This window comes from Choristoneura fumiferana, chromosome 14, assembly GCF_025370935.1.
Source record: "Choristoneura fumiferana chromosome 14, NRCan_CFum_1, whole genome shotgun sequence".
NCBI classification, from domain to species: Eukaryota; Metazoa; Arthropoda; class Insecta; order Lepidoptera; family Tortricidae; genus Choristoneura; species Choristoneura fumiferana.
In genome coordinates, this window is record NC_133485.1 from 7,693,343 (window position 1) to 7,720,820 (window position 27,478).

General features: G+C 37.7%; 1 protein-coding gene across 1 annotated transcript in view; it reads left to right on the top strand.

The window, feature by feature from the left end:
* The first annotated feature begins 1,207 nt into the window (after positions 1–1,207).
* The window catches only part of LOC141434879 (ATP-dependent RNA helicase vasa-like), a 30,752-nt gene continuing 4,481 nt past the window's right edge, over positions 1,208–27,478 (top strand). Inside the window, 15 exon segments of the mRNA XM_074097362.1 lie at positions 1,208–1,331; positions 2,023–2,058; positions 2,878–2,992; positions 3,700–3,779; positions 3,781–3,841; positions 9,812–9,853; positions 9,856–10,085; positions 12,339–12,524; positions 12,607–12,690; positions 13,425–13,562; positions 15,531–15,707; positions 16,707–16,902; positions 17,279–17,476; positions 22,037–22,167; positions 23,973–24,098. Of these exon segments, the coding sequence (XP_073953463.1) occupies positions 2,026–2,058; positions 2,878–2,992; positions 3,700–3,779; positions 3,781–3,841; positions 9,812–9,853; positions 9,856–10,085; positions 12,339–12,524; positions 12,607–12,690; positions 13,425–13,562; positions 15,531–15,707; positions 16,707–16,902; positions 17,279–17,476; positions 22,037–22,167; positions 23,973–24,098 (1,797 nt within the window). The 5' untranslated portion in view covers positions 1,208–1,331; positions 2,023–2,025.

Below are 27,478 nucleotides of genomic sequence, written 5' to 3' on the forward strand. Positions count from 1 at the left end.
TGTATGAGAGTTCCGACTCTTAAAACGTAGGTGATTATATACTCTTTGCCACTGGTGATGTCCATCCATTGTCCATTAACTAATTAACGAACTAATAAATAGGTATATGATTTCGCGCTGTCATCGTTCATACCCATTACTCTCATATTTCGTTTTCTAGATTTTTTTACCGTACAACGGCAAAAACTACTAGACACTGGCAAAATTGTCCTCCGATGGACAGAGCCATATTTTTTAAAGAAACAACAACAACTAATAAATAGCTACCGGTAAAACCGGTATTTTCGGGCTGCTATCATGTTGTGTTTTGTTTTGAAGATAAAATTAAAGATAGGTCCATAAAAACAAAATTAATTATCATGCATAATGTAAAGGTAAGGTAGTAGACTTAACTGAACTGTGTATGAACTGAGATGGAAATAATTAGTATTTTTTCAGCACCGTAATACCGTCATGGTTAGGTAGGTTGACGTTAGTGTTTGTCCGTCTGTCTGTCTGTATGCGGCACAAAGAGTTTAGTTTAATATACAATGCGGCATCTAAAACGGATGGACCGATTTATTTATAGTTTTTTGCGGTAGTTAACTATATAAGTAGGTATTTCATTTAAATCGGTCCAGGCCATTGTTGAGATATTGAACTTTGAAGTAACATGTCGGGAGTTATTCAACTTTTCTAAGTACCTAGTAGTTGTAGTTAGTATTGCATTAAAGTTGACTTATAAAAAATGTGAGCAAATTTCAATGGAACTCCGGGAGATAGCTTTAAGACCCTTGAAAGACGTGGAATAGTTTTTAACTCTCGACGCATAAAGAAGGGTGTTATGAATTTGCCGCCAATGTCTGTCTGTCTGTACTGTTGTATCTTAGTTCTCAAACAGATGAACCTTGAGTATTGAATACTCAAAGGGATGAACCCATTTTGTTTGATATAGTTTTTTCATTAAAGTGAGTTTTTTGCGGTGGCTTTAGGTTTGCTTTATTAGAACCAGTTCAGCAATTTTTGAGATATTGAATTTTGAATTACTTTGAATGACAATGTTGTGTTTTTCAACTTCTTTAAGTTAGGATGTTATTGCACCGTGAGTGACCACCTTCTTGTGTTTGTGAATCGGAAGTTTTTAAAAGTAAAATGGAATTCTCTATGACTTTCAACGAACCAATCACAGTTAAAGGCAGTGAAACATTTTTTAATTTCCTCTTGTATCTTCTCTTCGCCGGCGCCCGTCGCCATTGCTGTTGCTTATCTTCTTTTCTTTGTTCATAATTTAGAAGTTGCACTTGATTTGCATAGCAACTGAATAATTACAACCTTCCAAACAAAACATAAATGTAGTATTTTACAATATCATTATATAACTGTATTCTTCGTATATAAACAAATACTGTAACCGTTTTTTGATACGTGCAAAGCCGGTTTGAAAAATATTTTTGAGTGAACGACGTTGTGCGGTAAAATAAGTTTTTAAAATGAGTTTGGTATACAATTTATGTAATAGAAAAAAAATTGAATTTGAAATTTGTCATTCTTATTTTTGAATTTGGGATTCCTTAGTTTTGCAATATGTTTTTGCTAACAACTAGTGCGTTGCGTTTTATCTTTGATTTTTTTTTACTGTGTTCGCCGGCGGCGCAATTAACCTTAACTTCTAATTAGATGATTTATAAAACAGTGAATGGAATAGTTTTTTTAGTTCCCGCCATTGCCTAATTAGATTCCAAATGTTTAACTAGTATATATATATATACTTATATAATTTAAAATTTCTACGAAAACCACATTGAACAAGTAGGTAGGTAGATCGTTAGATGAATAAGTTACCTTTCCTTTTTTTTTGCAGCGGAGAAGGTCAGAGTATAGCAAAAGGGGCCGATTTTAGGACGGGACATTTTGCTACTTTTTTTTTAAACTTCCTCGAAACTTTTCGTCCTGAAATCGAGCCCCTTTTGCTATACCCCAACCTTACAATCTGTTTATAATCCCATGTAAATGTGTTAAAATAGATGTAAATTCCGTTTTCAGATTATGGATGATGAATGGGATGACGCCGGAGAGGTCGTAAGTAAATTACTTTGTATGTAGATATTTGCGTTAGCAAAATTGCTGCGTCTGCGTGCGTGTTTGGTATCTCTTTGTTGAATGGCTGAACAATAATGCCAATAGACATGTATGTCAACTTAAAAGAGACTTTAGTGACATTCATTTGATAGGAACTTGTTTAAAAATTGGCAGACCACCTTATTTGGCTGATGGTACCTATGAATCTTGATCATTTATTTTATTCAACCATAGTATTTGGGCCAGCTAGTTGCACTAGACATATGTACAGTCACCAGCATTAATATCTGCCACAGCGGAGCGTGCAAAAATATCTGACACATCCTTCCGGCCCTAGAAATAGAGTTGTATCAGATATTTATGCACGCTTGTTGTGTCAGATATTGGTGCTGGTGACTGTACCTACTAAAAAGTTGTCCCTGTTGCCCTTGTCAAAAAAGGGTAGGTATTAAGATCTATAATCATGTAGGTACAGTGGACTCAAGGTAATAAATATAATAATTGCAGTTAGGTACCTATCACATGACAAAACATAAACATAAAACTTAAAAATGTTGAGAAGGGTGCTACATTGGCCAAATTCCGTCCAAGTGTTTCAACCTGAAACTTACTTTGTAATTCATAGTACATTCAATATATTGTTTCTGAATATGCTTCGTTTTGTTTCTAACATACTAAAAATTTACTGATTGGAAATCCGAATGGAGGTTGTTTATTTTTTCATTTGGATTATCAAGGCTTTACAGTAACTTAATTATTAGGTATTATTTGTCTTATTTGATAATCTACATTTTTAAAATATGTGATACTCGATTCTAGGCTGTAGTGCCTCCTCCAGTGCGAACAAACTCAAACCATTATGACAACAATGTAGATGAGGGACATAGTCTCTCTATGGGAAGAGGATTCCAGTCATTTGCAACTGAAGAGGATGGTAAGGGTTAAAACTTTTTATTGTTGAGGCAGTTGATAGTTATTTGTGCAACAAGAGAGCAAAGTTGTTTTTTGAGTGTTGATTTTGAATCCCAAGTAAGCGAAGGATTCTATAATTGAATCACGAGTGCTAGCGAGTGATTCTAGGTTAGAATCCTGAGAACAGCAAGGGATTCAAACACACAAAAAAACTTTGGGTCTTGTGTGACACATACAATTTTTCACCTCAGCAGCCAGAACATAATTTAAATATAACAAGACTACACCTACCTATATACCACCACCACACACCTACCACATACCTACCTATTTACAAAACAAACACATTTTTTTAAATATAATCTGATTATGAAGAAACAAATGTAATAATCACATTTAAAACCCTTACTCAAAAATGATACATTCAATCGCCAGAAAGTTAAGAATGCCAAACATTGTTGAAAAGCGGTAAGTAGAGAGGTTTTGAATTCGGAACGAAAAAGTGTCCAGTAGGTACAATACAAATCTCATACTCAACAAGCATTGTAATTGGAACTTAGAACTTCTTGTAAAATATGTCATATTTATTTTTTAATACTATCTTTTTTAATATTATACTGCGATTTTGCTCACTGATTTCTCATAGCAAAACCTGCCTGTTTGAGGTGCTGAGGTGAAAATGATATTTCCATTGTGTCTCCAAGTAATATTTCATTTCTCAATTTATAGATTATAAATCGGAATCACACAATGGATATGGAGACAGGCGAGGCCGTGGTGGTCGCGGTGGTCGAGGGGGCGCGGGGGGCGGGGTGGTCGGGGGGCGGCGGCGGTGGTGGCTGGGAACCGCGCGAAGACAATGAAACTGGTGGTGAGTACATTACATTTTACATCCATCCAAATTTTCATGTCCAAACCCTTAAGGCTTAACATGTAAAAATTTTGAGCCCATGGTATCATTAAAAAAAAGCCTATTATTGCTTATTTTTCGCCCTGAAGTCACCGATGCTGCTCAGAGAATTTGCTGTCTGAAGTGGTGTTGGGCTGGCCACGTCTGTCGCAGGATCGATAAACAGTGTAGCAGACCTGTCCTCCAATGGAGACCTCTGAGAAAATGTAGTGTAGGGCGTCCTGAGGCACAGTGGACGGACGAACTTAAGACAGTCGCTGGCAGCGGATGGATGCGAGGGGCTGAAGACGAGGGTGTTGTGGCGCGCCATGGAAAAGGCCTATGTCCAACAGTGGACTGCTGTGGGCTAATGATGATGATGATTCGCCCAGCTATCGACACACATACTAAATTTCGTGCAAATCTTACCAGACATTATACTGTGAAAGATACTAGGATTTGTGTAATTGATTGACTGTATTAGCACTTTAACTGTCCCTCGCTTTCGCCACTGTCATGGGTCGATACCTCTGTGCATTACAGGTAATGCACAAATGTACAGAATTATCCATTTCTGATGTCATGTAGATGTAGCAGAGCTAGTTTGAGGGTGCATTACATGTAATGCACGGACAGTTGATCCCCTTTAAGGGATAAGTTCGTCTTTGTACATCTTATTTTCCTGTGTTCTGTTATTTTCATGTGTTTTTATGTACAATAAAGAGTTTTACAATACAAGACAGTTGACGCGTTAACTTTCAACTACAGAAGCAATAAGCCAGTAACAACACTGCCAGGTAATATCCTTACCTTACAATCCAATATCTTTGATTCAAGTTCAGACATGATTTATAATATCATCTGCATTAGACCATAGTCAGTGCCAGATTGGCCAAGCGTAAATTAACCAAAACGGGCACAAAAAAATAATTTGCTAGCACATTAAGGCGCGCTTATTGCTTATAGAAGAATTTTCGGTATTTGAGGGGGTGAAGCAGACGACGCGGTGGAGGCGAATGCGGGGTGCCTCGCGCGTCTGTCACGCAGCCCGTTGACGGCCTTATTCTGTTTGTATCCGTATTCTGGTTAATGTGAATTCCGGATTTTTTCCTTAAAATTATAATTTTTTTTTTGTTTAATAAAGAAAATCTTCGTTTAATATGAATAGTCTTGGTAATAAACAAATTATTTATGCCTCTTCATGCCACAGTTTGATTTGTAACGTAGGTAATGGATAGACATTTAGACTGAATAGGTCGATAGATAGATATGATGAAAAGGATATAAAGGTAAATCAATACAAATAAAAAACATTTTTTATTTCAATCTGAAAATCTTTATTACAAGCTAGGAAATCTATAATATAATAATAAACAGTAAGAAAAATTGTCTGTTCACTTTTACGAAATTAATGAAATCATTTATTCAGTAAATAGGTCGAATGGGCACTTTTACACGTCATTTTAAACTACCAGCGCTTTCGGAAAGACCATCATTATTCATTGCCAAGAAGAATCGCCGCAAGAAACTTGGCAGAAAGTGTTTTTCAAAATAAAATAATTCATTAAATAGGTACTAAAACTACAGTATAAATTAAAGAAAAAAATACAAAAAATATTATTATAATACAGGGATGTATGGGGTCCTTAGTTACAAAACTAAACACTTAACTATATCTAAACTATATCTACGTTCAGTAGAAGTGTAGAATGCTTCCACCGTCATAAATAAAATAAAAATCTGAAATATACATTTCAGGTCAAGCAACCATTAAGCTTTTGGATTCCGAAGGCAAGCTCACGTCACACGTTAGTTTCCTTTTCATAATTCTACATCTGAATTTCGTTTTCTTTGATACATTTTCAAGTCCATTTCTAAAGGCTACACTTCAACCGGGCACTTCATTTCACTTTTACTTAAAGATGATACATTTTGGGAGAAAAAATTAAAGACAAACTAATTTCAAAATTGAAAATACAAACTGAAATATAGATGCACAGAAAAACCAGAAAAATAAGACCAGCACTGGAAATCGAACCCAGGTCCTCGTATTCCGTACCGCGTGCTATACCGCTACACCTCTGCTGGTCACCAGCAGTGACCAGCAGTGGTGGTTGACCGGCAGTGGTGTAGCGGTATAGCACGCGGTACGGAATACCGAGTACCTGGGTTCGATTCCCAGTGCTGGTCTTATTTTTCTGGTTTTCTGTGCATCTATATTTCAGTTTGTATTTTCAATTTAGGTTTTACGGGATGACCGTAAGAGAAAAAAAAATTGGAATGGAAATGAAAAATATAAAAAGATTCCAAAAAACCAATCTTGATTTACGTGAAGGTAAATTACAAATCAAAGTTCCTATAATAAATAAGTCGCTGATAAGGTAGGCGGTAGGCGTCGTAATGTACGGTCTGGTACACACGGACCGCATTCTAATTGCAATCCGGCTGTAAAATGGCAGAACTACATCAGAACTGCGTAAGAACTGCACTCCGACTGCCTAAAATGGCAGTTGGAATGCAGTCCTCTGACAGTCGGGTCCAGTGCTGGTGCAGTTGTACTAACTGCGCAATAACTGCATCCAAACTCCCATTTTGCAGCCGGATTGCAGTTGGAGTACATGTTTTTGTCAATAATTTACTAGTGCAACCAAATGCAACCATGTTATTTTATTAAAATAATTTATGTTAAATAACTTGGCTGAATGCAAGATATTACCTTTGCCTGCAAAAAAATGAGAAAATCTAAACTTAGATCGAAACTGTTGCATCTACTATCAGAAATGTCAGTGAAACTGTCAAAGGGATCAAGCGGGGCTACTACGAAACTCGAAACTAGAAGTTCGTGTCGTGCGGTCCTCTGACACTTATACTATTTAATACAAGAGCGAGAAGGACGGTACGATACGAACTTCGAGTTTCGTAGTAGCCGCAAGGTTCGCCGCATGTTCGCCGTGAGTAGTATAGGTTATACAACGTGCCTACAATTTGTATGGCAGTCGCGGTAGAATCTGGACGAAGCCGTCCGCGTCCGTGAGCAGCCGAGGCCGCGCCAACCAGCTTGCGGTCGTAGTACGAATGTGAAATCCGATCAGCAGGGCTACTACGAAACTCGAAGATCGTGGGTTGCGGTCCCTCTGACACTTATACTATTAATACGAGAGCGAGAGGGACGGTACGATACGAACTTCGAGTTTCATAGTAGCCGCAAGGTTCGCCGCATGTTCGCCGTGAGTAGTATAGGTTTATACAACGTGCCTACAATTTGTATGGCAGTCGCGGTAGAATCTGGACGAAGCCGTCCGCTTCCATGAGCAGCCGAGGCCCGCGCCAACCAGCTTGCGGTCGTAGTACGAATGTGAAATCCGCTCAGCAGGGCTACTACGAAACTCGAAGTTCGTGGGTTGCGTCCTCTGACACTATATATTTAGTACGAGAGCGAGAGGGACCGCACGACACGAACTTCTAGTTTGGAGTTTCGTAGTAGCCCTGCTGACTCGGCCCGACTCCGGCCGGTCGATTAGTGTGTGGTAGGTACTTACGTTTAGGTACTCTAATGCTTCTCATATGTGCTCTGAGTTCATTTATGCGTATCCTCTTTCGCTTAACTTTTTAATACTGCGATTACCCATATTATTGCTCTCAAAGTAGTACTAGCGCGTTAGAAAAATGTGCACAGGTCCGTCGTCGACTACGTACACGCGTGTACTGGCGACTGGGAAATACTTGGCCGCCGCCGCGCGCTAGAACCGTTTTAATTTTGCCAAAGACGAAATAAATTGGTATGATTGATGTACTCAACCTATTGAAAATCTATGAAGCATAAATCTAAATCTACTAAAAACTATTTAATAAAGCAAATTTTGTGTTGATATTCATAATAGTTTTCATAATATTTGGTTTAACGTGTAAATGAAGGCTCTTTTTCAAAAAATAATCTATCGCGGTTTTTTGTCAGCAATCGTGTTTTTGATGAAGTCAAAAACTAGCTAATAGACTGAAAATATACATATAAAAAAATTGCAGTTGTAGTATTGTGTAAGTATATTTTAAATATTTTCTAAAATTGTAGTTTTCACTACGTACAGCGCCTTAAAGGTAAGGCTGGTTACGGCTACCAATGGATAGATAGATATTAGGTACTTGGGTCATCCATGTGTATTTTTGATGATCACAATTTATGTAGTTACAATTTTATATTTTTAGCATTTTGGAATTTGTCTGTGTAAAAAGTCTTGTGTGCTATACAAATAACGAAGATAAGATATGTTTATTTGGTACCACTATAACTTGAAGTTTGGAATAAACTATTCTTGGGAATAGATAAATAAATCATATCTCAAGTGGTTTTGTAGTTTTAACAATTCAGTTTTTAGGGTTCTGGAGCCAAAATGGCAAAAACCGGAACCCTTATAGTTTCGCCATGTCTGTCTGTCTGTATGTCCGTCCGTCCGCGGCTTTGCTTAGGGACTATCAATGCTAGAATGCTGTAATTTTGCACGGATATATAGGTAAACTATGCCGACAAAATAGTACAATTAAAAATTCAAAAACAATTTTTTTTAGGGTACCTCCCATAGATGTAAAGTGGGGGTGATTTTTTTTTCTCATCCAACCCTATAGTGTGGGGTATCGTTGGATAGGTATTTTAACCATTAGGGGTTTGCTAAGACGATTTTTCGATTCAGTAATTTGTATGCGAAATATTCAACTTAAAAGTGCAAATTTTCATTAAAATCGAGCGTCCCCCGCTCTAAAATCTATACCGGTGGGTGGAAAAATTAAAAAAAATTCAGGATGGTACTCAGTATATCAAACTTCCAAGGAAAACTATAACGGCTAAGCTTGCTTGAGAATTATTAGTACTTTATGAGTAAATAGCAGCGTAAGGTATAAAATATACCTAAACTTGGAAGATTCCGTATAAAATACGAAATCCTTAGAAAAATATTACTTAATTTTTTCGTAATGGCTACGGAACCCTATTTTGGGCGTGTCCGACACGCTCTTGGCCGATTTTTTTAAAGTGTTAAATGGTATAGTGTTTGACGGCCTGTGAAAGATTGTTGGATTGGATGTAGGTATGCAAGTTGAAGCAAAGCTGATCTTGGTCGTGGTAGGTATGGATGTATTTTATTTTTCTTAAGTGGGGGTCCATGTTTACTGTCTCAAGTTCTTTAACAGACTTGAAATTTCAACTTATTGAAACATTCATGTTACATTTTTCTTTGGAATTGTCTCTTTGTTTTGTTCACTGAGATGAATGACAAGTTTTAAAGAATTTATTGAATCAGGCGTTACTTTGCGGAGGTCCATATCAATGAACTAAAACAAATACTTTGCTCACCCGAGCAAAGTACCTAATTGTTTTAGTTCCGTTTTAAAGACTATAAAAATATGAAAGGTGGTTTATGTATGAATTTAAATTTTTACATAATTTTTGTTGAGTGTTTAGTAAGTTATAATTTTTTACTTAAAGATTAACCACATGGAGGTATGTATTTCTATATTGATCCCAGTCTAACTTTGTCGAGATTTCATAACAGGAACTGCGAAAATATACTAAATCACCACACGAAGGTATGGTTTTATACCTAACCCTTTTCACGCTAGGTACTGTTTTGTAGCATACAAAAGTCATCACCGCACGCCAAGTCATTATAATGCCAAAAGCGGATTTTAACTTCAAGCACCCACGTACCTAGGTCGCTACTGCACGTTGTGATGAGGTTCAACAACAAGGTTACAAGACATACTTAGGCCGATGGCGTTGTAGGCACCAGAGGCCGTATTGCCTAAAGTTTCTGGCGCTCGCGATTACAATCAAGTCATTTGATTGCGATCGCGAGCGTCAAAAACGTTAGGCAATACGGCCTCTGGTCTTGATATCTTGAGACGTTGCTGGCGTTCAACAAGTATTAAAATTTGAGTAACAAGTGCTAATTGTTATAAAAGGTGATGACGGCGACAGAGGAGACAGAGGCGAGCGGGGTAGAGGCCGGGGCGCGGTGGCCGAGGCGGCCGCGGGCGCGGTGGCGGAGGCGACCGCGGTGACCGCGATGGAGAGCGTGGCGAACGCGAGGAGCCCGAACTAGACGAGAACGGCGAGCCCAAGAAGCCACCAGTCACTTACGTGCCTCCTGAACCAACTGAGAACGAAGACGAGATCTTTGGAAGCACTATCAGCTCCGGAATCAACTTTGACAAGTTTGATAATATTGCTGTTAAAGTAAGTTATTCTAATATCGACTGTTATCATATCACAAGTCTTTACTAATAGCAGTGCTCCTTCGCTCCTTACACTAGAGTACTTCCAACTGTTAGCATGGCATTAAAACGCCACGGGCCGTTACCCGCCGTGGGTTGCGGTTGCGGGTTAGGTTAGAACAATCAGGCTTTATTCCGCCAAAGGTGAGCCGATAGGTGCATAATAGCGGCTTTGAAACTTGTTAGTTAGACCAGTTACATAGCAATTATTGTGTAATGTGTGCTAAGAGTATTACATAGATACATTACAGTAATGAGCTTGTATTTGTGACGTTTTGTCATCTATGTAATTAAATTAGTGGCTAAAATAAACTGTAAACTGCTGTGGATGCATGATTTTATGGGTATTAAAATGCGAGATCATTTGCGTCAGCATTATTTTTTCGAATATTTTGCTAAACGGACGAAAGAGTCGAACGCGTACTAGCCCCGCTTGGAGGCGGATAGATCTATTTACCGGCTGGACTACTCGGACTACGGAACCCCGATAGTCCCAGTAGTTAAGGCTAATGGGGAGATCCGCATCTGTGGCGAATAAGGTCACGATTAATCCAAAGCTTAAGCGCAACTTCTTTTGCCACGAATAGACGAGTTATTTGCGAATGTTAGTAATGGCGAGAAATTCACAAAGATAGATTTAAGACATGCATACGAGCAGTGTTTACTGGTAGAGGAATAGCAACCTTATACAGCTATAAACACGCACGTAGGTACATTCGCGTATCGTTGCACTCCTTACGGGCTATCGTGCATACCAGAAAAAAAAAATTATGGAGTACCTGATTGCGTGGTTTTCTTGGACGATATATGTATGTGTCACGGTTTATATGTTTCGGCGAATAACGTTTGGCAACCTGTTTCATTGCGCAACTTTTCATTTCCCATCTGTTTAATATTTCTGAAACTGTAAATATTTCAGGATTTTTATAAAACTAACCTAACCTAATCTAAAGGGTTCTACACGATGGCCCTGAAATAAATCCTGAAATATTTACAGTTTTAGAGTTTGCGAAATGAAAAGTTGCGAAATGAAACAGGTTGCCAAACGTTGCAAAAAGGCAGTACTCGACGTGTCACACACAGGTTCCTCCAATGAGGGAACATATTAAAAATATAAAAAACGGTACTAGCCCTTTCGAACCCAGCCGAGTATGAAAAGAGTTACGATAATGGACTTTATGTACAATCCATGTCAAGTTCAAAATTCAAATGTAAGAATTATGACAGTGAACCTTATGTACAATCCATGTCAAATTCATATGTAATTAACCCGCACAATCGTATCGGCTGGTTTCGAAAGGGCTAGCGAGATTGCGGGATGCGGGACTTACTGTTAAGTTAAATAAATGTAGTTTTATGAAAGGACTAGAAATTACGGGTCCACTCTCACATAAAGTCGATGTCGGACAGAAATCTGAATGGAATAGCCACGTGGATCAGCTTATTTCAGTGGACGGTAAAAATAGATATTCACTTTCGCGATTGAGTACGGCGCTTGAGGGAGAAGTGAACGATTGTGGAGATGAGGCGGCCGACGGTGACAGGTTTGAAGATGCGACGCCGCCCTGCTCGGGCACTACGTGCGTTCAACCGAGCCAAACGCAGTGTTATGAACTGGCTAGCATAACACAGTCTAAGTTAATATAAGTTTTGTAGTACAATTAGGGGCTGTTTCACCATCCATTGATTAGTGTTAACTGACGGTTAATGTGATGCCGTCTCTATTTGTTTTGTTCGAATAGACGGAGACGGCATCACATTTAACCATCAGTTAACACTAATCAATCAATGGATGGTGAAACAGCCCCTTAGTGTAGTGTAAACTGAAGACGTGTAAGTTAAAGATTTAGAAGGGAGAAAATGTGATGTTTTGTCATTTATGTAATTGGTGGCGGGTAAACATAGATTTTTACGTAAATAAACCAGTCAGTCGAAAGCCTGCGCCTTTCATTGACGTCACAGTAATTATGTATTTAATAAAATAAAAAAACTTGTAAACATAAGTATGAGTGAAACAGTCTGGGGGAGTATATTGTTGAAATATTTCATATATAAAAACTAAATAGTGAGTAAAACAAGAATGACCCCAACCGCAACCTTATCACCGGAAATAACATAAATAACCTATAAAATCAATGCTTTAGAGGGATTTATACTTAATAAAGAAACTGCTGAAATTGATAACATGGTTTAAACATCTTTTTTTGCTTTTTAGGTCAGCGGTGAGAATGCGCCTCGGCCTATAGATAGCTTTGAAACAGCAAACTTTAGAAAGTACGTTTTGGACAATATACTTAAATCTGGCTACAAAAAACCTACACCCATACAGAAGTATGCTATTCCCATCGTCATGGGCGGTAGAGATTTGATGGGGTGTGCTCAGACTGGATCGGGAAAAACGGTAACTTTTTTTTTTATAACAATTTGCCGATTAAACATGTTTTTAGTTAAGACTTGCGTTTCCTAACTAACTTACTTTACAGGCTGCATTCCTTCTGCCGATCATCAATACTCTGCTTCAGGATACGCGTGAATTGGTATCAGTTGGTGGCTGTGCTCAACCCCAGGTAAATAAAACAACCGTGACGTCTGTGATCTGATGTTTTTAAAAGCTTGCACTTTAATTTTGATAATGTATCCCACACAACTAATAATGTAACATCTTATCTTATGTAGGGTTTATGTCAATCCAATTTATAGAAAGGGTAAACAAAGACAAAACCTATTGCAATATAATTAGTCTGTTCAGTAAATCGATTAATTTATTAAAGTATTTTTGTCTATTTTATTATTTACAATCCTTGATTTAATTCCAAAGACTGTTTATTCTATTATAAAAGCAAAAAAGAAATTCAATTATAAAAGCAAGCTTTTTTAATATTTTTTTTAATTTTAAGGTAAATAAATAATAATCGCATATTCAATCCAGTATGAATCGATTTTTAATATGTCAAATTTTCCACCATCTCCCCGCCAGTCTGCTACTACAGACTACGAATAAATAATAAGTCAGGAAGCGTAACTCTGAACAAATTCCACACAAAAAGTGGCCATACCTAAAACCAAAGCAATCTTTCGGAAAACATTTGACATTAACCTAACCAATTATACAAGAATTTTGATGAAATCGGTTTGTTTACACTTTCTATAAATTGGATTGGCATAACGTATAGTAAATTGCATTATGGATCGAATCCTGCTGAGATGCTATTCAAGTTAGCATTTGTACATGGACCAGACAACCAAATAAGTATGATAATGAATGACAGATATGTATGGTGTATTGTTTTTTTCGTTTTAGGTGGTAATAGTGTCGCCAACTCGTGAATTGACGCTACAAATCTTCAATGAGGCCAGAAAGTTCGCTCACGGCTCCATCTTGAAGATAGCTGTGGCCTACGGAGGAACAGCTGTGCGGCACCAAGGAGATAACATTGCTGTAAGTTTTTTTTTTCTCAAAACTGTTACTATATTTATTTCGAAACTCAATTTAATTACTTAAGACTGACACTGGAAGTCGTACTGAATGTCAGTTTTCGCAGACTTGGTGTCTTCGTACGGTGCGGCTGATCTCGTTGCTCGTATTTTGAGTGATAATGGTGGCGTGATTTGTGTGCCGTTTCAGTCGGAGGCTCTTGCTAAGTGGTCAAGTCTTTGTCCGGGTGGCGCACGCCCAATTAATGCCGGTTTGCAGAGAGGTTGGGATGATGTTGCCTGCAAGCAAATTTATGATTCCCTTTTGGTGGACGCTTCGGGTGTTGATGCGGCTCGTCTGAGAGCTGTTGCTAGACCAGAGTCGGGGGCGTGTTACATGCTTTGCCATCTCCTCAGTTGGGTACTCGGCTCGATAATAACTCTTTGAGGGTAGCAGTAGCACTTCGTTTAGGCGGCAAAGTGTGAAATGCATCGTTGTGTATGTGGGATGATGGTGGGGGAGGATGGGCACCATGGTTTGAGCTGCCAGAGGTGTGCGGGTCGTTTTCCTAGGCACCACGCTATTAACGACATAGTGCGGCGGGCAATGTTTTCGGTCAATGTGCCTTGTGTGCTTGAACCTCCGGGACTTAGTAGGGTCGACGTAAAGAGGCCGGACGGTCTCACATTGGTTCCTTGGCGGAAGGGGCGTTGTCTTTTGTGGGACGCAACGTATGTAAGCACTTACGCTGCGTCTCATTTGAGACAAACTTCGCGGGTGGCTGGTTCTGCGGCTGAAAATGCTGCGAGGTTGAAACATGCGAAGTATTTTGCCTTGGAGCCGGTGTACGATTTTGTGCCGGTTGCGGTGGAGACAGCGGGCCCTGGGGTTCGGAGGCCCTTGATTTGTTTAGGGACATGGGTCGTCGTCTCAGGGATAGGGGGTGCGATCCCCGGTCTGGGTCGTGGCTGGTTCAACAGGTGTCCATTGCTGTACAGAGGGGCAATGCTGCCGCGAACCCCTACCGTCGAATAACGAGTAACCCTGCCATAATTATATCGCTTTTTATGCCATGTTTTTATTGCATTTTAGACCTTTGTAACATAAAGCTGGCAAAAAAAAACAGCTTTATTTAATACTAGCGTTTACTCGCGACTTCGCACGCTTAAATAATTCGATACAGCAATTGAATTGAAATTCCGGATTTTATTCAATTCTCGTCGGAACTCCCTAAAATTACATCGTGGTTTTCATTGACGTTACATTACATGCCAAATTTCATGACTCAACCCAGCCGTTGTTATTTCGAGATGTATCCCTATCCCGTGGGAATATCGGGATAAAAAGTAGCCTATGTGTTATTCCAGATGTCCAGCTATCTACATACCAAATTTCATGACTAAGCCCAGCGGTTATTAGTTCGAGATCTTATCCTTATCTCGTGGGAATATCGGGATAACAATATCCTGTTTTAATCCACGTTATAAAGTAACTTTGCCAAATTTTATCCAATTCCGTCTGGCCGTTTCAGCGTGAAGAAGTAACAAACGTACTTACTTACTCACTCACTCACAAACTTTCACATTTATATATTGGACTATGTTTTAATCCAGGTTATAAACTAACTTTTTGCCAAATTTCATCCAAAGTGGAAAGCCCGTTTCCAGCGTGAAGAAGTAACAAACATACTCACTCACAAACTTTCACATTTGTAATATAAGTAGGATTCTTTGTATTCTAGTTTAAAATTGCATGATTAACTTTACGACGGATTTTTTGTAAATGTCACTCGTCGCGAGGGTTGAAATTTGTATTAATGCTAATAAAGCGGCAGCCATGAACAGCTAATAAAATGAATGAAATAGAAAAACAGCACTTATGATAGTTTATTTTATAGCATGGGATGATTATCAAGATAATAAATAATCAACAATAATATAATATAGATAATAATATTCAACACTTAACAATTAAAAAAAATGGTGTTTACAGAGGGGATGTCACATTCTGGTTGCGACGCCGGGCCGCCTGCACGACTTCGTGGATCGCAATCGCGTGTCATTCGACAGCATTCGGTTCGTGGTGCTCGACGAAGCCGACCGAATGCTCGACATGGGATTCATGCCGAGCGTCGAGAAAATGATGCAACATGCCACTATGGTTGCAGTGGTAAGAATCTTTTTACATGATTCCCTCCTGATAGAACAGGATGTGGCAGAGGCGGCACCTGTATAAGGGGCAGTAAGCAAGACAGTTCCACTGAGTAAGTTGACAATATCAGACCGTAATTCCACAGCAAAAGAGAACAAGTATGCACACTCCGACCCTTTAGGAGGCTTAACTGCCTACTCCGGCGCGGACGCTTAGGGTTGTCGATGTCTATTTTAGATTAATTAATTGCCTACCGGCAAATGAAAGTTAACTTAAAATTGTCCAATATCTGTGTTTTCAAGAGAAACAAGATTCTTTGCCGCTCTATTATTATTATTATTATACTAAATTTTAAAATATTATTTATAAATTCGCCGAAGTGGTGATGGCGACTGTGTAGGTACATACTACTCATGTTTCCTACACATAATACTATAATTATATTGTTTGTCCAATATCTGTGTCTAGAGACAAGATTCCTTGCCGCTCTATTATTATTATACTAAATTTAAAAATATTATTTATAAATTCGCTGAAGTGGTGATGGCGATTGTGTACAGTACTCATGTTTCCTACACATAATACTATAACTATTTTGTTTATAGGTAGATAGGTATCTATTATTTTTTATGTGTCCTTGCACGAAACTATCACACTACACTTAATAAGTACTACTAATTTACAACTATACCTAATACAAAAATACGTAAGTACGAGTACGCGAACGGAAAAGGTGATCATCTCGCGAAGCGAGCGCAACACGAGCGAGCTAAAATCGAAACGTACGGCACCGACGGCAGAGCAGCCTTGACTAAAGAAAATTTAATCCTCCTTAAATTATCAGTGTGTTCGTGCGGCGAGTGCGTGCGTACCGGCGCCAACCTACGCGCACACATTTAAGCCGCGCGATGTACTTTTGTTCGTAGTGAACCTACTTGGTCTCTTTAAAGGGTGTCAATTGATTAGTGAGGTGATATCATAACCTGCCCTATTGTTATTTCAATAATTTTTTTTTAGGATCAACGCCAAACCCTCATGTTCTCTGCGACATTTCCTGAGGATATCCAACACTTGGCCGGTCGCTTCTTGAACAACTACCTTTTCGTGGCCGTTGGCATTGTCGGAGGCGCTAGCGCCGACGTCGAACAAATATTCCATCAAGTCACTAAATACGAAAAGCAGAACACACTCAAAAAATTGATTGAAGAAAATGGTATGATCATCAATATGTACTAGCCTTTACCCGCGGCATCGCTTGCGTTTGGCACTATTTCAGGATTTCGCAAAATTCTCATAAATTTATTCGGCCGTTTATTTTTCAGAATTTTATCTCGATCCCGTGATAATATATTGGTATGAAATTAGCCTATGTGGTATTCCCAACATTCAGCTATCTACATACCTACGGAATTTCATATAAAAACCCTAATCCATTATACAATTGGTCATAACAAAAAGAATGTAACTACCGTCGTTAAGGTGTAAACTCTTAAACTCCTTCTTCAACTTTTGTATCCACTTTTTCATAAGTTGCTTAGAAAATAAGATACTTATGTTATGGCATCGACTGTTACCACTTTTCATTTCAGACGGCAAGCGCGTCCTAGTATTCGTAGAAACGAAACGTAATGCGGATTTCATAGCAGCTGTGCTGTCTGAGCAACAGATGTTAACGTCGTCCATTCACGGAGACCGTATGCAGCGCGAGAGGGAGTTGGCCTTACAGAATTTTAAGAGCGGACACCACTGCATCCTGGTGGCCACAGCGGTCGCTGCTCGTGGGCTCGGTACGTACCATAGTCGGTCATTCTACTTAAAATTGCACATAAGTTTACGACGCCTTTGTTTAAAAAAATAACAACCGTAATACACGTAGATATACGATAAGCTAAACTGATACTATTGTGGACCCACACACTTACAGCCTTATTCATAAAAAGTTAGAGCCTCCTTGAAGGCCCGATGCTAAAAAACATGATTCGTAAACGTTTGTTAGCGCTAATCAGTCGATCAAGGCTCTGCTAAAGTTAGAGGACCGTAGACCCTCCTTTATCTCCCTGCTAAGTCACAAAATGGCCGCCACAAGTTTGAGCAGCTGACTTTGACAAGAGCAAAAAACCATACCGAAGATATTTTTAGTGAAGGGAGGGTTACGCAAAGATTAAGCGTCTAATCCGTCTTTCAGCGACTCTACAACTAGCAGACTGCTAGCAAACGCTTATGAATCATACTTTTTGACAACCGTCTAACAAGCTTAATCAGTCTGCTTAGTAACAGACCGATCAAACCTCAATTAAGGATTTTTTATGAATAAGGCTGTTATTGTATTAATAATCAAATTGCTGCCTTACAGAATCATCAATGAAAGAAATCGTAACTTTGCTATAATGTTTTAATATAAAAATACATCTTTATTCCAAAGAAATCAAATCGAAAGTATTTGGACTAAATAATTTTGTTCAAAGAGAAAAGATTATAAATATATTGACAGTACACTCCGTGAGCTCTTAAAAAAACCTTCGGATTTTAGAAGCATGCTTCGGGTATTGACGATGACGCGCGATCGTGATATGCGGTTCTGTTCTTTTATCAACTTACAAAACTTTTCGTTACAGTAAAAAGTTATGTAAAGAATAACCACCAGTACAAATAAATAAATAAAAATAAACCTTACTTTAATAATATTACGCTTCTTTATCTTTTTCTAATTTTAATACAATATGACTTTTTGACATGATACATATAAAACAAAATCAGCATTTTCGAATTTTTTCATCGTTAATTTAAATTGAGAGCACCTTACCACACTACTTGTATTCTACCTTAACACACTTATTTTATTTGGAAGTATTCGCTGGGTGCGAAGTACTAGGTGGGGGTAATGAAATCTATCGTAGCGCTAATAATGGCCAAAATACTCATATGAATCTCTCATTAACAAAGCAATTTGTGTAGACTTAACTGCCTAATTTTAGGGGTACGTATTATCTGACATAAGTTCTACACGCATAAACTTGAAATGCATAGTGGTCAAAATATATAACATACTGAGCGGCAAAGAATCGGTAATTTTGTATGAGGGGTGGGCCAAGTTTTGTGCAGCTGAGTATAGTTACAATGCATAATGGTTCTAAGTCATAATATGGCACAAAATGCATATATTGATAATGTATGCGTTCAAAATACATAAAATTATAATAAATAAATAGTTAAATGAAATATCAATCAACATCTATACAGTATGTTTTCTATAAATGTTGAAATACATAATCATGGTTGAAATGCATAATCGACACTGAAATTTCACAAAGAAAAATGCATAGAATACAATTCTGGCACTCGCCGGCCGCTCCCGCAGCACGTCGGCTTCGCTCGCTCGGCTCGTGCTTGTTTTGGTCATAGTTGAACCTAACACGCTCCTCCTCGCTACGCTCGTCGTCGCACCTAAAGTTTCTATTCAATGAATTATCAGACTAGTTTAATACATACAACGTAAATAGAGTGGAGATGATGATGAACATGGGCATTTTTGTCGTATGTATTTTGACCATTATGAAAAACTTACTATAGGAATTTTAATTGTTATTCTTTCAACTATTATATATTCTGATTGTATACATTCTGAACATATACATTGTGAACTTAGTCATTTTAATTGTATGTATTTCGGCCAATATGTAAAACGAGCTTTATGAATTTTGATTATTATTAAATCTTTAATTTTACTGCGTTATGCACGCATTTCCGATCACTTTTTAAAAATCATCAAAATAAATCAGAATCAAAACGGAGGACCCACCCTTGAGTACAGGCTCTACTACAGTCAGTCAAAATATTTTTATTCAGTTTAGGCTATAACAATAAGCAGCAATTTTTCTTTTATAATTAATTTCCGAACTTGCTGCTGTTGTCATCTGTTTTACCTTAAACAAATAAAATTTAAAATTATTGTCAAAAAAATCCATAATAATATTATAAATGCGAAAGTGTATGTTTGTCCGTTCTTCCAGTCGAAACGGAGCGAGGGATCGACGTGATTTTTGGCATAGAGATAGTTTATGGGCCAGAGAGTAACATAGGCTACTTTTTATCCCGGAAAAATGCACAGTTCCCGTGGGAACAGCGCGGGATAACCGAATTCCATGCGGGCGAAGCCGCGAGCAAAAGCTAGTCAAATAATAAATAAATAAATGGCGCCGAGTGCGGCTGATTACCAGCGTGTATTCAGGTTGCAAAAAAGAGCTGTACGGGCAGTCGTTGAGATGAGTCAAGAGACGTCAGCAAGAATGTATTTGAAAGAGTTAGGAATACTCACACTGCCCTCGCTTGTAATATTCCAAACTGGTGTATATGTTTATAGTAATCTTTGCATGTATGGTAGGCGCGCTGATATGGCAACCCACTCGCTGCGTAACCCTCAAAGGCTCCGTCCAGTCAAGCGACGGCTCGCTAAGTCCGGCAAAGTGACTCATGTTGTAGGCCCGACGGTGTACAACAAGTTGCCCGAGACAATTACTTCGGCTCCGTCGTTAGACATTTTTAAAAAAAGACTGAAAAACTGGCTTGTCGAGCACACTTTCTACACTTTTGATGAGTTCCTTAAATTTCAGCCAACGGCTATTATTTACTGAAAATTATTTAACCCTTTACCAGGCGAAGGGATATATTCCTCCCACATCTCCTATCGGTTACCGTAGTCAGGTTTTAACTCCAAACCTCCTACAAAATATTTTGTCGATCCCTGAAAATAGTATTTTATTATCTTCATTCACAACACGCTTCTAAATCGCGTAATATATCTTTGGCAGCCGTTTAGATTAACTTGAACTCTAATTTCAGTAAACTACGGAGAAATTGGAACACTTTCCTTAATTTCTTTGAAACAGAATTACATAGATCGAACAATTCTTTGATATTTTATAGATTTTGAGTGTTAAAAGGTAATGTAATTTTAAACATTGCTAAATATTCATGCATTTTTGTGTATGACCAAAATTAGGATGTGGGTTGACATTATCCCATGGCCTTATTAGAGTTTAACTGTGCGGGAGCTATTCTTCCCATGGCCCGGTAAATTGTCTTGTCGTGTCATAAAAACTCGCGTAAGTAATAAAACTGTTTTTGTGTTCAACCTAGAGCGAATTCATGTATCTAGCTGTAAAATCTCCTTTTAAAGAATTTCCCTGAAGAATAAGATGTGGGAGGAATATATCCCTTCGCCTGATCAAGAATATAATAAGACAGAATCGAGTATGACAGTTAATTACTTAGACAGGCGATGGGATAACCGTAACCCACATTTTTATTTCTGGTTTAAAGGAACATCTCCGACTTTCGTAAATACATTTTTTACAAGGCGTTAAATACGGTTGTACCAGTATATAAAGTACGTATGAAGACACGCTAGTTCTAAGGGGCCTGGTAAAGGGTTAATTAATTAGTTTTTAGAATATATTACAATAATTTAACAAAATTACATGTAATAATGATATTACCAATAGTATGAGTATGAGTAAATAAGGGAAATAATAAGTGCAGCGACTAAATTCAACTAAGTACTGAAAAAATATTAAAATACCACAACGCAATCACAACGTGTCCATTTGAAATTCATAAACAATGAACACGCGCACAATTAAAATTGTCCAATAAACAAACTGTCAGACTTTGAAGCAAAGTATTTTTAATTTGGCTGCGTGGAATTTTAACCTATATAACCAAATGACATGACAGTTCATCTTGTGACAAACTATAAAATTGAAACAAAGAGTAAATAATTTATCTTGTTCTAACATATATTTTTTTGCCATAAGATAGAACGAGACCGAAAGCAGTTACTGAATTTCTATTTTAAGGCGGTTTCTATGCTTGTTATACTTCTATGGTTTCATCTAAGAGCTCACGGATTGTAACATTGTAGTACACTTATACTTGGTTTGGATAGGTATTTAACTAAATGTATACAAACTTCAGCTGCCAGATTTGGTACATTCAAGGATTTTAAACATTTTACTTATCTATCATTGTAATACAATTAGACTAGTGTAAATACAGAAATGTAAATGTGACAATCCATAGCAAAAAGGTCCTTATGGCAGTCTGCCATAAGGACGCTAAGGATTGTCACAAATGTTTAGATAGTATAATGGGGGAATTTAAATATTTAAGACACCAATTGACGTTTTTTTGTTTACATTTAGTTAAATACCTATCCAAACCAAGTAAAGTTGTAACATTTCGGTTTCGACATTGCCGCCTTCACCGGGATTTTTTAAAATTATGTAAGCAGTGTAGTTATAACTAATATAATGAAGAACTCTATGAATGTATGTTTATTATAATTTCAGACATCAAAAATGTTGACATAGTGGTGAATTACGACCTGCCAAAGAGCATAGATGAGTATGTGCATAGAATTGGGCGGACCGGGCGCGTCGGCAACCGAGGAAAAGCAGTATCTTACTTTGATGCGGATCAAGTAAGCACACTGTTTCTTCATTTTATTAATCCTATACAATACAATAAATGACCTCAATATACACCGTATTATTTGTTATATCCGTTAAATTTAATTAAGGTAAGGGGACAATCTACAGGTCAAATGAAGTTAATTTCTCTGAGACATTAGTGGGCTAACTCTTACTGTTTAAAAGATAATAAAGTGTTATGATAATTTTTTTTTTTTTCAGTCCGTAACTAATCCGTTTAATTCACACATTATTTAGCATAAGAAAGTTAAATATGTGGATTTTTTGATGCTTTTTGTGCCTCGTCAATGTCACTTGTCAAGTTTATTTTATATTTTAACAATTAACAATGAATGTGAAGCTATTATAATGCAATTTTTTTATTTCGCGAAAAATTTAATTATCCTGTAGTTTATATCAATGAACTGAGTCGTCTGCCGAAGTTAACGGATATAAAAAAAACACGTTGTATTGAACACCACAAAATAGTAAGCAATAACTATTAATAAAAATGTAAAAGATTGAATGTTTGCTAACCCAATCCCATCACGCAAAAACGTCTCGACGGATTTAAATGAAATTTGGGGCACGTAATTAAATACCTGAATTAACACATGAATCCTCTTTATCCTGGGAAAATTATGCATACCTTAAGGTGCGCTTACACGGACAACAAAAATTGCTCAATTATGAGCAGTGATGGTCGATTGCGACATGACAAAATATCAAGCCATTGACGGCAACGGCAACAAACGTCAATTTGGCAAAATATTTACTTTCATACACGAGCAATTCAGTTGAAAAATTACGCTCGCCATGGACGACATTTTTCTTGTTGCGGGCTGCTTGTAGCGCTTTTATTATCATGAATCAAAAGCAAAAAAGAAAGAAAAGGAATACGCGTATCTGGATGCGAACATTTTAGCAAGACGGAAGCAAAATTCATCGTGTGGTGAATTAGATCATAGTCATTTCTAAATTTTGGTCTTAATTTTAATTAAATTGATTTTATTTTTAATAATTAGGTTATTTTATGTTAAGTCTTGCTGATGAATATGTAATGTTGCACACAAATTATGGATCATAGTTATCTGAAATAAATTACATATTTCTTTTTAATACATGTCTAGAAAAATAAACTACATATAAAATACATGACAGCATTTTCCTGTTAACTTCATAGACTTAATTTCATATTAAATTTCACTAGACAAATTCACATAACTAAACACTAAGAGGAGGTGCAACACTGCCCGCCGCTCGCTGGTGTGCTGGAGATAGAAAACAAATTGACTTGAATTTCTGTACCCACTGGATATATTCCGCAATTCGTATCAGCGACATGAGCAATATGGAATATATCTAACAATTAGAAGCAATATTGCAGAAACAATTGCCGCATTTTTTTGAAATTGCTGCATATCGCTCCACTAATTACTCCAGATTGATCCATACGGGTTGCCGAGCAATTATCGCTTAAAAAAATTTGCCCGTGTAAGCGCACCTTTAAAACTGTCCTCAATCGTCTGCATACGGTGTTTGACTATTTTTTTATTTTAAATCAAAGCTTGGGCGGATCGGACGGTTATATAAAACAAAGGTTTGAAATTCAAGATTAGACAGTAAATGAAATATTAGCATGTGACGTCGCACAAAAGTAACGCTTTATCTACTGCATAGCATAGAGCAAAGTTTTATAGATATTTAAAAAATTACTAAATTCAATTCTCAAATGATTATTTTTTTCTTCACTAAACATTTTATTGTTTTGGTGTAATTGTGGTAGTGAATTTAATTTGAATTTTGAAATTTTTAGGATGCGGGCTTAGCGGCTGATTTGGCCAAAATTCTACGGCAAGCCGACCAACCCATACCAGACTTCTTGCAAGGAGGAGGCACTGCCACTTACCAGGGCAACAAATATGGCGGCAGCGACGTCAGAGTAAGTACACCAATTGCGCGCTATACCTGCGTACGTATTTTCAATAGATTTTTTTTTCGCGGAATACATTAACAATATGCTGTTCTTCGATTCGACAGCTTTGAGCTGTTAATGAGAATAAATAAATAAAAAAAAGACTTAAAAACCACGCAACAGGAGGAGTGTATTGTACAGGTATGTGCTGCCACATGCAGTGACTAGCGAAACTAAAGTATGATAAAAAAGAAACATCTATATGAGGTCAATATATGTATAGTTTAATAGTGAAAATTCTCGAACCGCATCGTTTTACGACACAGACAAAAACCGACCTTATAATTTTTAAGTAAAGTTTATTTTTACCAGACTTCAAAAAAGGAGGAGGTTCTACATTCCAATGTTTTTTTTTTTTATGTATGTTCACTGATTACTCCGTCAATTGTGGACCGATTTTCAAAATTATTTTTTTATTCGAAAGAGTACTCTTCTTTGTATCATACATGACATGGCTAATAATCTCTTACGGAATAGAATTAGCCCATGCAATAAATGCATGATTTTTTATTTTTGGTAGAAATAAATGTTAATGCTTAATTAATTGGATGTATGATCTAGAAAAAAAAAATCCAGCTTTTATTTTTTAAAAATAAAAAAAAAACTAAATTATAAAAAATACGCAGATTTTAGTGTTGCCAGTTATTTCCGTAGTCCAATAATTGAAGTTTGGTATAAAGGTGCGTTCAGGCACTTAATGCCTTTTTAGGGTTCCGGAGCCAAAATGGCAAAAACGGAGCCCTTATGACGACCGGATGGCAGAGTGGTTAGAGAACTTGACTACGAAGATTAAGGTCCCGGGTTCGAATCCCGGCCGGGGCAGATATTTGTATGAATAATACGAATGTTTGTTCTCGTATGTTGTATGTTTAATATGAAGTTAAGTATGTATTTATCTATATAAGTATGTTTATCCGTTGCCTAGTATCCATAGTACAAGCTTTGCTTAGTTTGGGACTAGGACAATTGGTGTCAAGTGTCCCATGATATTTATTTGATATTTTATATTTATTTATAGTTTCGCCATGTCGGTGTGTCTGTCCGTCCGTCCGCGGCTTTGCTCAGGGACTATCAATGCTATAAAGCTGTAATTTTGCACGAATATATATGTAAACTATGCCGACAAAATGGTACAATAAAAAAATTTAAAAAAAAAATTTAATGGTATCCCATAGACGTAAAGTGGCGGTGATTTTTTTTTTCTCATGCAACCGTATAGTGTGGGGTATCGTTGGATAGGTCCTTTAAAACCATTAGGGGTTTGCTATGACGACTTTTCCATTCAGCGATTTGTTTTCAAAATATTCAACTTAAAAGTGCAAATTTTCATTAAAATCGAGCTCCCCCCCCCTCTAAAATCTAAACCGGTGGGTGGAAAAATTTGAAAAAATTCAGGATGGTAGTAAGTATATCAAACTAGGTATATAAAAGGTATATAACGGTTAAATTTCCTTGAGACTTATTAGTAGTTTAAGAGTAAATAGCAGCCTAAGGTATAAAATATACCTAAACTATGGAAGATTCCGTATAAAATATGAAATTCTTAGAAAAAGATTACATAATTTTTTCGTAATGGCTACGGAACCCTATTTTGGGCGTGTCCGACTCGCTCTTGGCCGGTTTTTTAAACATCTGTGAGCTGTCTAATGTTCTGTAGACATTTGGCAACAATATGCATTTAAGGGTTAGAAACTTGCAAAATTAAACTGAAATAATACTTACCGATGCACGATGATACAAACTTGGCCACTATGGGTGATGTTTTTGATGAGGCTATCATTTTTGCATTCAGAAATGGTACAGTAACGCATATTTCTTACAGTATTTTTTTTTGTTCGGACAAGCGTCTCTCACAAGCCTCTGCAGCGGATTGGCTCGCGTTGAGTGGAACTCCGCATACTAGTGGCACACGCAAAGCGCCTGCTTGACTCTTGTTTTTTCTGTTTTGGGGGTAAAACGCCTACAGTTAAATTTAATTCATAATGATACCCCTAATAGAATCAAAATACAAAACGACATAGAATAAGTCACACATATAATATGTATAAAAATGACACTGTTTTCTGGTAGCATAGCACTCCTTGTACTTTCCTTGGAATTTCTTTTACTAAAATTTAATAACATTTTTGTTCTTTGCAAAGTGGACAGATGGATACCAGGTACAGAGTTTAAATCCTATGTAAATTTTGTACAAATTTGATCTCGTCTCACAGCCACACTCAGGGATGTCAAGTTAATGCTCCACGTTAATGTTCTCTAAACCATTGTTTATGCCATTGTGTATTCAAACCAGAAGTAACCTGAGTATGGTAGCAAGGTACCACATTTACTAAGGCTGCATTTCCACCAGAGATGTGCGAGGTATGTGTTCCAAGGGATGTGTTACGAAGTCATCATCATCATCATCCCAGTCTATATACGTCCCACTTAGGGATTGCTCCCGGGAATTCCCGGGAAATTTCATCGCCCTCAGTACCGGGAAACGAAACTCATTTCCCGGGAATTCCGGTACCACAAAAATATATAATAATTTTAATATTTTTAACTTTTATCAAGCTGTAAATGCTCACGATGTTTTATGGATTTGAGGCGAGAGATATTTAACATCTTTCCGTCGCCCCCTCGGGTGCAGATGAATACCCCGTTCGGTATCACCGAAAGCTGTTCGTACCTAATATTAGTGCGAACTATATTCTGAACAAGGTAGGAGCCAGAACGCAGCCCTGACGCACACCTCTGCGAACATCAAACGGCTCCGATGTGTTGCCGTTGTAATCTAAAACTCTTTTATGCCTTCGTGCAATGACTTTACCAGGCTTAGAAGTTTTGGCGGACACCCAATGCTCTCGAGCGCAGAATAAAGACCTTCCCTGCTTACTGTATCGAACGCTTTGTTAAGGTCAACGAAAGCGACGTAAAGAGGGGTGTTCTGCTCCCTACACTTCTCCTGTAACTGAAGAAGTATGAAGATCGTATCTACTGTGGATCGCTGGGAGCGAACACCATTGCGCCTCAGGATAGATGCGTTCTGCAAGTTTTTGGATTTTACACAAGACGAGTCGACCAAAAAGTTTACCAACTATGCTTAAAAGGGCAATACCGCGGTAGCAGTTGCAGTCGCCGCGATCACCTTTCCCTTTGTATAAGGTGACGATGTTAGCGTCGCACATGGCTTGGGTGCCGTCACCGCCAGGACTTTTTCCACACTTGAGCTGATTTTGTGACTTTTTAATGACGGGACCAAGGGCCTGCTTGATACCTTCATAAACACCGCTAATATTTCCCTTATCTGCACAAATTTGAATGGTGCGACCGAGATTAGACCAGTACGTATTGGCAAAGTACCG